Source organism: Pezoporus occidentalis, unplaced genomic scaffold (assembly GCF_034315485.1).
Source record: "Pezoporus occidentalis ecotype Australia unplaced genomic scaffold, CSIRO_AGI_Poc_V1 ctg69, whole genome shotgun sequence".
NCBI classification, from domain to species: Eukaryota; Metazoa; Chordata; class Aves; order Psittaciformes; family Psittacidae; genus Pezoporus; species Pezoporus occidentalis.
The window spans coordinates 852,963-868,359 of NW_026916041.1; the positions used below are offsets into that span (position 1 = coordinate 852,963).

The 15,397-nt window shown below is 42.7% G+C and overlaps 1 protein-coding gene across 1 annotated transcript in view; it reads left to right on the plus strand.

Annotated features, from left to right (window-relative positions):
- Positions 1-15,175, plus strand: part of LOC134175531 (uncharacterized protein YagA-like) — a 336,167-nt gene extending 320,992 nt beyond the window's left edge. The window contains exon 2 of the mRNA XM_062641584.1: positions 14,861-15,175. Within this exon, the coding sequence (XP_062497568.1) occupies positions 14,861-14,882 (22 nt within the window). The 3' untranslated portion in view covers positions 14,883-15,175. The remainder of the gene's footprint in view (positions 1-14,860) is intronic.
- Positions 15,176-15,397: the final 222 nt, after the last annotated feature.

Genomic DNA, 15,397 nt, shown 5'->3' on the forward strand with positions numbered 1-15,397 from the left:
ACCTGTCTTCCTATCACTTTGGCCCTGCTCTCAAGTCGGTAGATCTGAGCCTGTATCATCAGCTGTATTTCTTATTGTCATTATAGAATAATCATTTGTATTTCTACTCATTTTCACTGAGCCTTGATCAAAACTAAAGTCACTGTCTAGAGCTGTCATAGCTTTCATGCACCTGCATTGTGGGGACAGACAATAAAAAGCCATCATACTGCTATGGAAGAGCAGTACTCTGGGACCCCAATTTTGTGCCTTGCTTCATGACTATAATATTTCAACCACATAACTTTGGCTCTTTGTCCTTCTACTTCTCCAGTCCCCATCTATGCTTCCACTCTTTCAACATAGTCTCCATTAGTTTCATGCCACATTCTATTCAGTTTCTCACTTTTGCTTCACTGCAGTCAGAAGCTGAAGCTACTAATCATCTGCTCCTTGCTCATACTGTCAGCATCACAGATCAGAGACATGAGAGTAATTACTCCTTAAAATGTCATTACTCCTGTTGTGGAGTTTTTTATTCCATCATTTTAGAAATATAGGACACCTGATGCAGCACTGGAGCTGGCCACAGTAAAAGCACCTTAACTGCTGAGATGCCAGCAAGACTGATGCAATCTTCTAATCATGCATTAAAGTTCATATTGCATCTTCAACCTTTGGCTCTTTTGTAGGTACAAGGGAACAAAGATGGGACAAAATTCATTTATGCATTTTTTATATGTGATTTTTCTTAGGAGGCAGGACAATGAAAACATATAAAAACAGCCTCAGAAATAACAGTGTTATGTCTTCTAAATCAACATTAGCATGGAGATTTCATAGAGAGAAAAAATATCATTATTTCCTCTATTTTAACCAGTAAACCCAATGGAAATTAATCTATTTACAATGAATGCACAAAATATTTCATAATTCTACAAAATTAATTACAAGTCTGTGTGTCACAGCAAAGATAAATTCAATTGATTGAAAAAGCAACCATGACACAAGAATGTCTTATGCTGAGAAGTGAGTACATAAGTATGCAGAATTAGATATAGTTTGATCAGTAGTATCTTTATCAACAGTACCATCAGAATACAGAGTTAAGATCTGCCAGGTATATAACTTACATGTCTGGGGATTTGATTTGGTTGTGTATAGAACCTGACAAATCTTTCCAGCCAAGAGTCCTTCACACATAGCTCTACTGCCCTTCAGCTGCATGGTACAGTGATAAAGACTACTGGTAGAAGGAATTTTAACCATCTATAACATTTATATTATACAGTATAGTGAGACTAACTGTAACTCTTCACTAGGGTTCTAATGTCTCTGACACATTCATTGTACGCAGCACAAAATAATGTAGAGGAAAATGCCATTCATGTGCAGACAGGTGGAAATTGACCCCTTGCAACTATTAGCTGATCTCTTTAAATGTAAAGACACCCTTGTGTTGTATTTCCCTTTGCTAACAAGCCATATTTGAGTACCTAACAAAGGCAAATCTGACAAAACTCAAAGAGCATTTGATGACCAAACCCACTAGCCTAACATTCAGTAGGTGTGTTCTACAACAGAGCAACTTCTACCCTGGATTTGGAGAAGGCTGAGGTTCTGAATGACTTCTTAGCCTCAGTCTCCACTGGCAAAAGCTCTGACCACACCACCCAAGTCTTGGAAGATAGACACAGGGACTGTGAGAATGAAGACCTTGAGCCCACTGTCGGAGAAGATCAGGTTCAAGACCATCTTAAGAACCTGAACATGGACAAGTCCTTGGATCCTGATGAAATCCATCCACGGGTCCTGAAGGAGCTGGTGAATGAAGCTGCTAAGCCACTGGCCATCATATTTGAAAAATCATGGCTGTCAGGTGAAGTTCCTGAAGACTGGAAAAAGGGAAATATAACCCCATTTTCAGGAAGGGGAAAATGGATGATACCGGGAATTACAGAGCAGTCAGTCTCACCTCTGTGCCTGGCAAAATCTTGGAGCAGATTCTCCTGGAAAGCATGCTAAGGCACATGAAAAACAACAAGGTGCTTGGTGACAGGCAGCATGGCTTCACTAAGGGGAAATCCTGCCTGACCAATTTGGTGGCCTTCTATGATGGGGCTATGGAACTGATGGACAGGGGTAGAGCAGTTGATGTCATCTACCTGGACATGTGCAATGCGTTCGACACTGTCCCACACGACATCCTTGTCTCTAAATTGGAGTGACATCAATTTGATGGATGGACCACTCGGTGGATAAGGAACTGACTGGATGGCCGCACACAAAGGGTTTTGGTCAATGGCTCAATGTCCAGCTGGAGACCAGTAATGAGTGGTGTCCTTCAGGGATCTGTGTTGGGACATCTTTGTCGCTGACATGGACAGTGGGATTAAGGGCACCCTCAGCAAGTCTGCTGATGACTTGCAAACAAACCAAGCTGTGTGGTTTGGTTGATACCCTGGAGGGAAGGAATGCCATCAGAGGGACCTCGACACGCTTGTGTGGTGGGCTGATGCCAGCCTCATGAAGTTTAACCATGCCAAGTGCAAGGTCCTACACCTGGGTCAGAGCAATCCCAGACACAGCTACAGGTTGGGCAGAGAAGAGATTCAGAGCAGCCCTGCAGAGAAGGACTTGGGGGGTATTGGTCGATGAGAAAATGAACATGACCTGGCAGTGTGCGCTTGCAGCCCAGAAAGCCAACCTGGGCTGCATCAAAAGGAGCGTGACCAGCAGGTCGAAGGAGGTGATCCTGCCCCTCTACTTTGCTCTCCTGAGACCTCATTTGGAGTATTGTGTGTCCTCAGCATAAAAAGGACATGGAACTGTTGGAACAAGTCCAGTGGAGGGCCATGAGGATGATCAGGGGACTGGAGCACCTCCCGTATGAAGACAGGCTGAGGAAGTTGGGGCTGTTCAGCCTGGAGAAGAGAAGGCTGCGTGGAGACCTCATAGCAGCCTTCCAGTATCTGAAGAGGGGCTATAGGGATGCTGGGGAGGGACTCTTCGTTAGGGACTGTAGTGATAGAACAAGGGGTAATGGGTTAAAACTTAAACAGGGGAAGTTTAGGTTGGATATAAGAAGGAAATTCTTTCCTCTTAGGGTGCTGAGGCACTGGAATGGGTTGCCCAGGGAGGTTGTGATTGCTCCAACCCTGGCAGCGTTCAAGGCCAGGTTGGACGAGGCCTTGGGTGATATGATTTAGCGTAAGGTGTCCCTGCCCACGGCAGGGGGGTTGGAACTAGATGATTTTAAGGTCCTTTCCAACCCTAACGATTCTATGATTCTATAATGGAGCTAGCACTGGAGATCCAGCTTACTTTTAATCAGGCAAACATCCTATGGCCAGAGAACCCTATTTCTTCTGGAAAATCAGAAACAGCCCAGCAGTTTATGAGGATCACCAAGAACTTTGGATGTAGGTTCTGAAGTACCCCTTTAGCCCTTCATTTATGTTTATGAACCATGTTCTGACTCTTTGAGGAAACTAAGGACAAAAGAACAAAACCAAGGTCCATAGAGGTACTTGAAAACTTAGTTTCCTTATTTCTAAAATGGGTCTAGGGATCTATACTATGATTTATGTGTTGCTGTATCAGTGCTAACTGTATTATTTTCTTGCTTATGCCACTTACAGATGCAGTGTTATGGAGTTTTGCCTGGTTTGATACATTGCTCCATAGAAACCGACTTTTAACTAATCATATGTGCAGACATCCAGAAACATTCTTAAAAGGATTTTGGCTCTTTGATTTCAATCAAATATTCCCTTCAAATTAATATTTCTTTTTTCCACTCCACTCATCCGGTGCTCTAAATGTTAGGCTATATATGTTTCCTAAAGGGGCTGAGGTATTAGATGTATTCATATGTTCCTAAAACTATTTCTGAGAGATGCTGATTGTAAAAAGGACCTTCTTTGTCTCAATCTCATTATATATACATACATTTATGTACATGTAAGAGAAACAACCTTGCAGACTTCAAGCTCAGAGGAGAAGGAAGGGGAGGCACTGGAGCAGAGATACCTCTGCAGCACATGGTACAGACTGTGGTGAAGCAGGTTACCCTCCTGCATCCCACAGAATACCACCGTGGAGCAGATAGATACCCACACTGAATCTATGAAGAACCTCACAGGTTATCCCACCCCATTCTTCAGCTTCTCTCATATTTTCCCAGCTTGCAGCCATACATGGATAACTATAAGATACCAAACCTCTGCTTCCACCACCATATATTTTCAATGACTTTCTAGCTAATAACAGTGAATCTAAGGAGTATTCAAAGCAGGTTTCCCTTTGGTTTCATTGTCGTGAAGTTTTTTTCAATAGTTTTCTCCTACTTCCAGCGGCTACTAATAGCTACGGCAGCTACATAGATACCTAACATGCCATTACAGAGAATCAGCACCTTGCTGCTCTACTGCAGTTATACAGTTGTTTTTTCACTCTGGCAGAAGGGTGATTAAAACCCCCTTCAGCTTTTGCCCTGTAGAAGACATGTCTTCCCACCAGTACCACAAGCATATAGGTGTGACATCCCAAACTCTGCTCTCTTGATTTCTGTTTCTGGCACTGACTCCCACAGGAGTTTCCCTCTGCCTTAGGATGTTTGTTCACTCAGTCAGCCAAAAAGTTTACAAGACTTGAGACACTGTAGAAACAATAGATCCTAAAGTAATGAGGTATGCTGCAAAGGAGAATCAAATTTCATTCTTTATACTAAAAATGCCTAAATCTCAGCTCTGACCTAGCAGTTCACATGACCCCATCAGGAATGAAGCCAATACCCAGAAAAGTGAAAGGGCTCTGTCTTCACGGGAAGAGTTGGAGGGCTGTCAGCATGCAGATACAGCTCCTAGCTTTTAATTGAGTTATTGCAAGAGTTCTGTCAGTTTGCAAAGGAGACCGACAACACCGTTAAGACAACTAATTCTGCATGTTTATGTTATCAGCATCAGAAAGCATAGGTGTCTAAAATACTTTAAGTCCAAAGATTAAGTGAAAGATTAGGCTCTAACAAGTATCAGTACAACTGCTTCACAAAAGATCATGTTTAGACAACATCAGCCAGTCAGTAATTGATCTGTGGTAATTTTCTATCCAAAGCAAGTTTACTGCCCACCTGCTCTTTTCAGACACAGAAAGCTGCTGTGATGCTAAAGGAGGACATCTTATCAAGATGAGTAATCACAGCCTGCTGGAAATGTGCTCCTGAACAAATCACCACCAGCTGGTACTCATGGGACTGCATCAGTAGCATACCCTGTATTGCAGATATGATGCATCCCAGGATTTTTCCAAGACACTTATCCTCAGACACAGATGTTTTCTGAGGGCTTTGTTCAGCTTTGGGTATCTTTTAAGATTCCCTCAGCTTCCTCTTAAGAGCTGCTACTTAGCAAGCAATACAAAAAATAAATATGCTTCATCAAGGTAACTCACAAATACAGACTCATCAGTCTGTAAATAGAAGGCATCCACCCAAAGTAACTGATGATATAACTCTGATTCCCTCCTATAGTATTACCCAGGTATTCACACATCTTCATAGCTTTATTTCCAGGAATTACTTCATACCCTTACAGGAATTTTCAGTTTCTGATGATATAAGTCTCTTCTCCCACATTCTGTCATCTTTTTCAAGCAGCACTGCTGGGAAACATAAGAAATACTGATATATTACATTCCTATAAGCATTCTCACAGGCAAAAATGCCTATATAATTTTTGTATTCATAAATTAACAATTAATACTAAGATTTTTATGTGTTCAGGTACACGCTGGACAGCTCAGATTTCTAGCACTAGTAATATGTCACACTTAGGCACCAAAAATTACCATGTAATTTACAAAAAAAGGAAAACTGTTGCAACTAGACTATCTCATTAACATCAATTTTAGTGTTTGCCAGAAGTTTTTAATTCTCAGATGAAGCAATCTGCAGGAATCTGTGCAAAATCCAGACATCTTCTCATGAAATTACTAAACTACTCCATTTTGACTTTATCAGTACAACCTTTCCGTTACCTATAGGATTGTCAAAGGGTGTGGTTCATCACAGCAAAGTTTGCAGAATATTTGGATTTGTGAAGAGTTCCACAATGTTGATTTTTTATCTTAAATGGGGGGGGGGGGGGGAATTTCTGAAATGCCAGCATTTCTGAAATAGGGCTTTCATTATTCTACTGACTCAACATTTCTCAGAAACTGCAGTCTCATGTACAGCTCCACCACTGTGCTATAGTATACATTGGGTCTAAAGTATGTATTTGAGAAATGCCATTGGTCCTGTAAGATATATTCATAATGCTCCTGGTCAAAATTAACAATATTTCTACAAGGAGCTATGTGACACTGCATATTAAAGGCTAGAAAGAATAACATTCTATGGGATCTTCTTTCTGAGAATGGGCTTAGTTACAAAACCATTGAATAAGCGCTAGGATAAATTTTGTGGTGCTGCAATTCATTCTATGCAGTGCGCCCTTACATTGTACTGATTCAATAAAGCATTACAGCATGTAGGCATGAATGTGAATTCTGTTTAAAATCAAGCAGAAGCTTAGACCATTTAGGATCCCAAAGGGCCTGAATTCAGGAAAAAACAAAATATGGCTATGAATCCTACTTCTTGGTAACGTCCCTGGAGTCGACAGGTTAAATTCACACTTCATGAAATAAGGCAGTGGAGGGAGGTCTTTCTTTCTAACAGAGACATTTGGAAAAACTGTGCAGATGGAATCTGATAGTGCCCACCTGCTACCTTTCCAGCCCTCCAAGTATAAGCAGCCATGTGACCAGGGAGCTGGGAGGCAATATAGAAAAGAAATTAATTACAGACTGATTACACATAGCATCAATTTCATGCCTTCTCACCATATCACAGGGAGACACGGACACACATCAGTCAGTTCCAGCATACATGCTTTTCTGGTAACAGCTACCGTGATGCTATATTACACTAGGAATATTTTTCTTCTCTCTGCTATCTCTTTTTGCTTTTATAGTTTAAATAAGAGTACAGAAGCACTTGAAGCTGACCTAAAAAGGTGGGGTTAATTAAAATCATGCAGATAGTGAATGTCAGAAGAATGGCCCAAGGATCTGCAATCATCATAGTGGAGCCACTGCATACATTTCCATAACACTAAGTGATGAATAATAAAACGTACAAGTTTTATGTTTTTAGCATGTGATCATCTCTGATTTTCTATGCTTCTTAGTATATTCTTTTTTCTTCCTTGTCCACAGTGCTCCTTCCTTCATTATTTAGTTTGAATAATAAGCCTTTCTCCACCTTTGGGAGTTTTATTTATACTTTTTTCCCTTCCTGATGCAAAACAGGAATATGCATTAAGAAGCCATCCCAGAGGTGATTAGAGTCATTCATACATAAAGTAAATGGGTAATATCTGGGGACAACTACTAAGAGCTACTATATCACTGATCTTTTTTGCCACCATTGTGCCCCCGCCCCCCCCCAAAAAAAAAGACAAAAAAAGAAAAAAAAGAAAAAGTTCTCTTTGGTCAAAGTCTTGGAAAGTTGTTCTCTTCAGGGAATGGTAGTGATTTGTATTTTATTGTTTACCAGGCAGATGGGCAATCCTCAGGACAACCTGATCCTGTATCTGCTGGCTGCTAGCAGAAGTGTTATTAAGACTGATCCTTCTACACTGAACCCAAAGAGAGTGTTCACCTTTAATTTTGAAGCAAACAAGACCAAGATTTATACAGGAGTTTATTATCTTTGTTTTACAAATGAAGACCAGAATAGGACACAGTTGCCTAGCTGTCTTTTGGACTATATTTTACATTCTGCCATTAACCGCTGCATGCGAGATAGCAATTGAGGGGAAGCTTAACTGAACTGAGCTGTCCCCTAACCAGAGGGGCATCCAAATTTCCTTCAGCAAGAGATTTTCTCTTTTCAGTTTGTGGGTCCCAAGACAATTTTCAGTGAACACTTCATAATCATGAATGTGTGACTGTATGGCCACTGTCAATTTGCTTTAAGACTCTGAGAATAATGCAGGGATTCCCCAAGGGTCTTCAGCAGAGAGCCTGAAAACATCAGCATTGGGTGTTTAATGTTCTAACAGAAAAATGCTTTTGTCCCTGGATAGGATCATCTAAGTGTTGATAATATTGAATTATTTAATTCCCAGCCTTTACACCTGCTTATCTCTTAGGAGGATTCAGAGCACCAATGCTCCTCCATCAGCTCCACCTACAGAGCTATTTCCAATACACTTTCTTTGGAGTATACCTACTTGAGCAGGTCTGGGGGACACCTCACACTAAACCATCTGACCCAAGGCTTCGTAATTTTATTCTAAATACATTAATATACTAATGTTGTGAACTGATGAACAAGATATATTTGCCAAATGTGACTAATTTATTTTAAATGAATCTTAAGCTTGTAGTTTTGACAGCTTTCAACAAAAGCTTAAACAATTACAATAGCTGCCTATTATCACAGTAGCTGGGACCAAAGACCAAAGAAATTAAAACAGGTGTAAAGAATAATAACTAATACAGATTTTTATGGGGGACACTAAAATCATTTGGACATTAAGAATTCATTTGATAAATGATTTTATCTTCCCAAATGTATTTTTTGCTCAACCTTTTTAAAAGGGACCCTTTAGACTTCTGCCAAAAAAAAAAGTATTTTTCTTTTTCATCATTTAAAAAGTGGGATAAAAAGAGCTAAAAACTAAATCCTTTGTTGAAATGTCCTGTTTGATTTATTTGACCTGTTTTGTTTTATGTTTGTTTAAAAACAAAGCACCCTGAAATGTTGTCAATTAGGGATGACCTGAATTACATGTTCCTTCCCACACCCATTTTTATAACTCAAACTGAACTCAGAAAAAATAAACAAAAGCACCCAACCAATTACTTGCACAGACGTGTTACAGTCCTCAAAAAGCCAGAAGCCTCAGCTCCCACTGAGATGAAGATAAAAGGCAGACAGCAACCTGCCTGCATCATCAATTAGATGGGAGAGAAAAGGAGAGGAAAGCCCCACTCCACATATGAATGGGGGATAAACTGTTTCTCTAGCTCCTGCTGACAGGTTGGATCCTGAGCTTGACCTGATACATGTGTCTTACCTCTATGATCCAGCTCCCTCTCCCCTGTACAGCTTCCATTGCAACTGGTCAGGATGTGGGGCGGGAGGGTAGAGAAAGAGATTACCATCCAGCTTTCCTTAATGTAGAGCAAATAAGGAAGAACCTGACTTTGCCTTTCAACACACTTAGCCTGTGAAAAAGTGAAATTGGTTAAAAAAATCACCAGACCTATAAGAGTTTGCATTCCTGTTTTTTTTTTCTTTTTGTTTAGTTTAAATGAAAATATAAGCAGAAAGTTGAGAATAATATGCCAGAAATTAACTTTCTTCCCCCCATTCAAAGGGCAAAATTCTCATTGGGATTGGAATTTCACCCCAGATGGCTTGGCCAAGCAACATATGCCAGTAGTGTGAACCCCACTGTATGTGATTTGACATCTTGACATTTAGCACACTCAGAAAATGTTATTAAAGGAGACATAGATACTGTAAAGATGAGCCTTAAAAACACTAATACACCTATTTTTTGTCACTGTTTTCCTGGATTATCTGGCAGTGTGGAAGGCAGCTCAGGCTGTATGCAAAATACATAAATTCATACAGTACTGTACCCTCACTAACAAGATTTCCCCTCTTCCAGACATTTCTGCAATGCACCTTACCCAATCCATCCCCTGACAAAACAAATGCTTTGGGGAACTGAAGCCTGTGATAGGAGTCAGGAGAGCTCAGAAAAATCATTTAATAGGGCAAATCTGGACTTCATGAAGGCTTCTCTGTGCTCTGATGGAGATAAAGCTGAACCAGACTGGTCAGCAGGGATGAACAGCAATGAGAAATTAATCCAAAGCAAAGACGGCAATACAGGACTAGTGAGGAACAAAACCACTTACAGAATGACACCCACCTCTACAGTGCATACCCTCTCTGCACAATACACTTTCTGGAAGTCAATTTCTATACCACCTCAAATGGTATACCTACCTTAGTTCATTTCAGGAGTGTGCTTCTAATAGCAAATGTCTTGATATCCCCTATCTACCTTGTTTATGCTTTCACCACAGAGGGAGTTTGGAGATGAAATTCTGAATTTAAACTGAAATGAATTTGAATATAATTCTTTCTGGATGAAACTGAACAAGAACGGATACTCTCAGAAGCACCTGAATCAAATTCGTTATTGTTCAGCTCTCAGAAATAAAATTGCAGTGCCCACAACCAGATAAGAATTAGTCCAAAGTAAATACTCTTGAAATGTACTCAATGTGGACATGGGGTCTCATGGCATGTCACCGTACAGACCTTGCTCCCTCTGGACCACAGTTCTGGCTAATGTAAATATGTCAGCTAGTGCATCAAGGGAAACAGAGAGCCCTAGAGTCCCTCAGGTGCAAGTGTCTGAGCCATCTTGCAATCAGATTTCAAAGCACTGAATATTCATTACAATGAATCCAATCAACCCTTATTGTATACAGAAGTGAAATTGCAAAGTATTCTACAGGCAATTTCTGAAAGTAATTTTTATTGTCATTTCCAATACAGCTGCAGAGAGAAATTTGCTCTAATGTTTTCATAGCAGTCTCCCACTTGCTATCATGATGCTATCATGAAATACATTTTCTGTCATGACGTATTGAGGACAGCACAGCAGAGATGGAAGGGGCAATATAAAATTGTTTAGGAAATGGATCCTATTAACAAGCAGTTGACATGGTAAAAATGAGGAGGAAGGGTGACAAGATTATTTTACAAAAAAAGGATGCAGAGGAATATGGATTACTTCTAATGAGATTTATTCACTATTGTGCTGTTTGGTCTTGTTTCTAATATCGAGTTGAGACTTAAAAGACCATTAAAAGTAAGACAATGCATTTTAGTTATACAGATTTTTTCCTTTTTCCTGGGGTTCTGTAGAACTTAGGGAGACACCAGAGGAAGTTATCCAAAGATTGCTATGTACAGCACTCTTATCTAAACACTCTGCAGTTGAAAACATACAGTTACTTATGGAATAATCAAATTAATTATTGTCCGCACTCAGAAATATAATTTTTGAAGGAATTCCTAACAATATCCTTTTGCTTTCTAATGTGACTCATGGAGGATGCCAGTTAGGACTACAGCTGGCAACATAATTAGTTGATTTAGCAGAGTGACTCTGGAGTGTTCACTGATCTGATGCACGTGATCTAAATGAAATGTTCTGTCCCTCCAAACAGGGATGCTTCTCAAGAACATGCCTAAATCAAAAACCACGTGTTCACACTGTGGCAATGTTCCAGGGATGCACCAATGGTTACAAGATGCACCTTGCACGTAGCACCGGCACAAAATTGGGCTTCATGTGAGTAGCTCAGTACAAATTCTTCTAAAGCACAGGACAGTCTACAGAAAAGGCATAAAAAAGCCTTACAGGACAAAATTATATCATTTCCGGAACAACCTTATAGACACTTGGGCCAAAGAGCATGGCATTGAGTGGGTATATCACATCCCCTACCATGCACCAGCCTCTGGGAAAATCAAATGGTACAATGGGCTGTTAAAAACTACACTGAGAGCAATGGGTGGGGGGAACTTTCAAATATCAGGATACACATTTACCAAAGGCCACCTGGTTGGTCAACACACACAGTATCACACAGTATCACAGTATGCTAGAGATTGGAAGGGACCTCAGAAGATCATCTAGTCCAATCCCCCTGCCGGAACACCTAGATAATGTTACACAGGAATGTGTCCAGGCGGGTTTGGAATGTCTCCAGGGAAGGAGACTCCACAACCTCCCTGGGAAGCCTGTTCCAGTGTTCCGTCACCCTCACTGAGAAGAAGTTTCTTCTCAAGTTTAAGTGGAACCTCTTGTGTTCCAGCTTGTACCCATTACCCCTTGTCCTATCATTGTTTGTCACTGAGTAGAGCCTGGCTCCATCCTTGTGACACTCCCCCTTTATATATTTATAGACACTTATAAGGTCACCCCTCAGTCTCCCCTTCTCCAAACTATAGAGACCCAGCTCCCTCAGTCTTTCCTCATAAGGGAGATGCTCCACTCCCTTAATCATCTTCGTTGCCCTGCGCTGGACTCTCTCCAGCAGCTCCCTGTCCTTCTTGAACTGAGGGGCCCAGAACTGGACACAATATTCCAGATGCAGTCTCACCAGGGCAGAGTAGAGGGGAAGGAGGACCTCTCTCGACCTACTAACCACCGCCCTTCTAATACACCCCAGGATGCCATTGGCCTTCTTAGCCACAAGGGCACAGTGTTGGCTCATGGTCATCCTGTCATCCACTAGGACCCCCAGGTCCCTCTCCACTACACTGCTCTCTAACAGGTCATTTCCCAACCTATACTGGAACCTGGGGTTGTTCCTGCCCAGATGCAGGACTCTACACTTTCCCTTGCTATATTTCATCAAGTTATTCCCTGCCCAACTCTCCAGCCTGTCCAGGTCTCGCTGGATGGCAGCACAGCCTTCTAGCATGTCAGCCACTCCTCCCAGCTTAGTGTCATCAGCAAACTTGCTGATAGTACACTCAATTCCCTCGTCTAAATCATTGATGAATATATTAAATAATACCAGTCCCAGTACTGACCCTTGAGGCACTCCACTAGTTACAGGCCTCCAACTAGACTCAGCCCCATAGACTACAACTCTCTGGCTTCTCTCCTTCAGCCAGTTCGCAGTCCACCTCACTACCTGATCATCCAGTCCACACTTCCTCAATTTAGCTGTGAGGATGCTGTGGGAGACTGTGTCAAATGCTTTGCTGAAGTCAAGGTAGACCACATCCACCGCTCTGCCATCATCCATCCACCGTGTTATTTCCTCATAAAAGGCTAAGAGATTGGTCAAACATGATTTCCCCCTGGTGAAGCCATGTTGACTGCCCCTCATAACCCTCTTATCCTTGATATGCCTTAAGATGGCACCAAGGATAAGGTGCTCCATCACTTTCCCAGGGATGGAGGTGAGGCTGACCGGTCTATAGTTACCCGGGTCCTCCTTCTTGCCCTTTTTGAAGACTGGAGTGACATTTGCTTTCCTCCAGTCCTCAGGCACCTCTCCCGTTTCCCAAGACTTGGTAAAGGTGATGGAGAGCGGTCTAGCAATGACTTCCACCAGCTCCCTCAGCACCCACGGGTGCATCCCATCTGGACCCATGGATTTATGGATGTCCAGATTGCTCAACTGATCCCTAACCCATTCCTCATCGACTAAGGCAAACCGCTCCGTCGACCTGACTTCATCTAAGGTCTCAGGGGTACAGGGCTCTTCAGGACTGCCTGCAGCAGAGTAGACAGAGGCAAAGAAGGCATTCAGTAACTCTGTCATCTCTGCATCTTCTGTCACCAGGGCACCCATCCCGTTCATCAGTGGGCCTACATTGCCTCTGGTGTTAGTTTTGTCTGCCATGTATTTGAAAAATCTCTTTTTGCTGTCCTTGACCCTTCTTGCCAGGTTTAATTCTAAGGATGCCTTAGTCCTCCTAGCTGTCTTCCTACATCCTCTAGCAGCAGCCTTATATTCCTCCCAAGTGGCCAGCCCCTCCTTCCATGACCTGTAAACTCTCCTCTTCCACTTGAGCATACCCAGCAATTCCCTATTTAGCCACGCAGGTCTCTTGGCCCTCTTCCTTGACTTCCTACGTGTCGGGATGCTCCGATCTTGAGCACGGAAAAAGCAGTCCTTGAATGTCAACCAACTATCTTGGGACCCTTTACCTTCAAGCAGCCTTGCCCATGGGATTTCCCCTAGCAATTGCTTGAAAAGGCCAAAGTTTGCCCTGCTAAAGTCCAGGGTTGCAATTCTACTTGGTATTCTACTAGTCCTACCACACAAGATCCTGAACTCCACCATCTCGTGGTCGCTGCAACCAAGGCAGCCCTCAACCCTTACTGCTTCAACCAGATCCTCCTTGTTAGTGAGGATGAGATCCAGCAGCGCTCCTCTCCTGGTCGGCTCATCCACCATTTGCAGGAGGAAGTTATCATCCACACACTGGAGGAACCTCCTGGACTGCGGCTGGGTTGCCGAGTGGTCCTTCCAGCAAACATCAGGGAAGTTAAAATCCCCCACGACGACCACAGCCTGTGACTGTGAGGCCGCTCTCAGCTGCCTGTAGAAGGCCTCGTCAACTTCCTCACCCTGATCTGGTGGTCTGTAACAGACACCCACAACAGTATCGCCCCGGCCAGCCTGCCCCTTAATTCTCACCCACAGACTCTCAACTCGCTTGTCATCTGTCCCTGGACAGAACTCGGTGCATTGTAGTTCCTCCCGCACATAAAGAGCAACCCCACCACCCCTCCTGGCTGGCCTGTCTTTCCTGAAAAGGACATAGCCCTCCATGACTATATTCCAGTCATGTGAGCTGTCCCACCACGTCTCTGTAATTGCCACCAGATCATAGTCTCCTGACTTAACACAGGTTTCCAACTCCTCCTGCTTATTTCCCATGCTGCGCGCATTGGTGTACAGACATTCCAGGGAGCGAGCTGAGCACACCGATTTCACCCTAGGATTATAGGAGGCCTCCCAGTCTTCATCAATTCTGGAGTGCTGCCCCACTGGGGCAAGCCCAGCAACAACCCCATCCCCCTTCGAATCTAGTTTAAAGCTCTCCAAATGAGCCCTGCTAATTCGTGCCCCAGCATCCTTTTGCCTCTGTGAGACAAACCTTTCTCACTTGTCATGGTCCAGACTGGTGCCCTATAAAACCAGCTGTTATCAAAGAATCCAAAGCCCTGCCTGTAGCACCAGAGGATCTGCCAACAGGGCCGGCCCAGCCCAGTCAGAACTTTTACATACTGTAGAAGGGGATAAAGTTCCTGTGGTGCACATAAAGAATTTGCTGGGGAAGACAGTCTGGGTTATTCCTGCTTCAGGTAAAGGCAAACCCACTTGTGGGATTGCTTTTACTCAGGGACCGCGATATACTTGGTGGGTAATGTGGGAAGATGGGGAAGTCCAATGCGTACCTCAAGGGGATTTGATTTTAGGGGAAAACAGCCAATGAACTCAATTGTATACTGTTGCCAGCTGTGCAGCACTTTTATAGCCCACCAACTAGATGTCTTCAGGTCACCAGTGACTGGCCCTGACTTCCCTCTGATATCCCAACAGAGAATGAAATTTGACAAAACCATACGAGCTCAGCAGTGACCAGATGAGTTCCACGTGTCATCAGCAGTACTGTCACAAGAGATGGAGCCTGACATCATGGACTGGATGAATTGAGCAGCTTTATAAGGATTGGTCCATGGACAAAGGAATGATCTCTCTCTTTGTGTGGGTGTGGCGGGGTGTGTAGATATATATGGAGAGATAT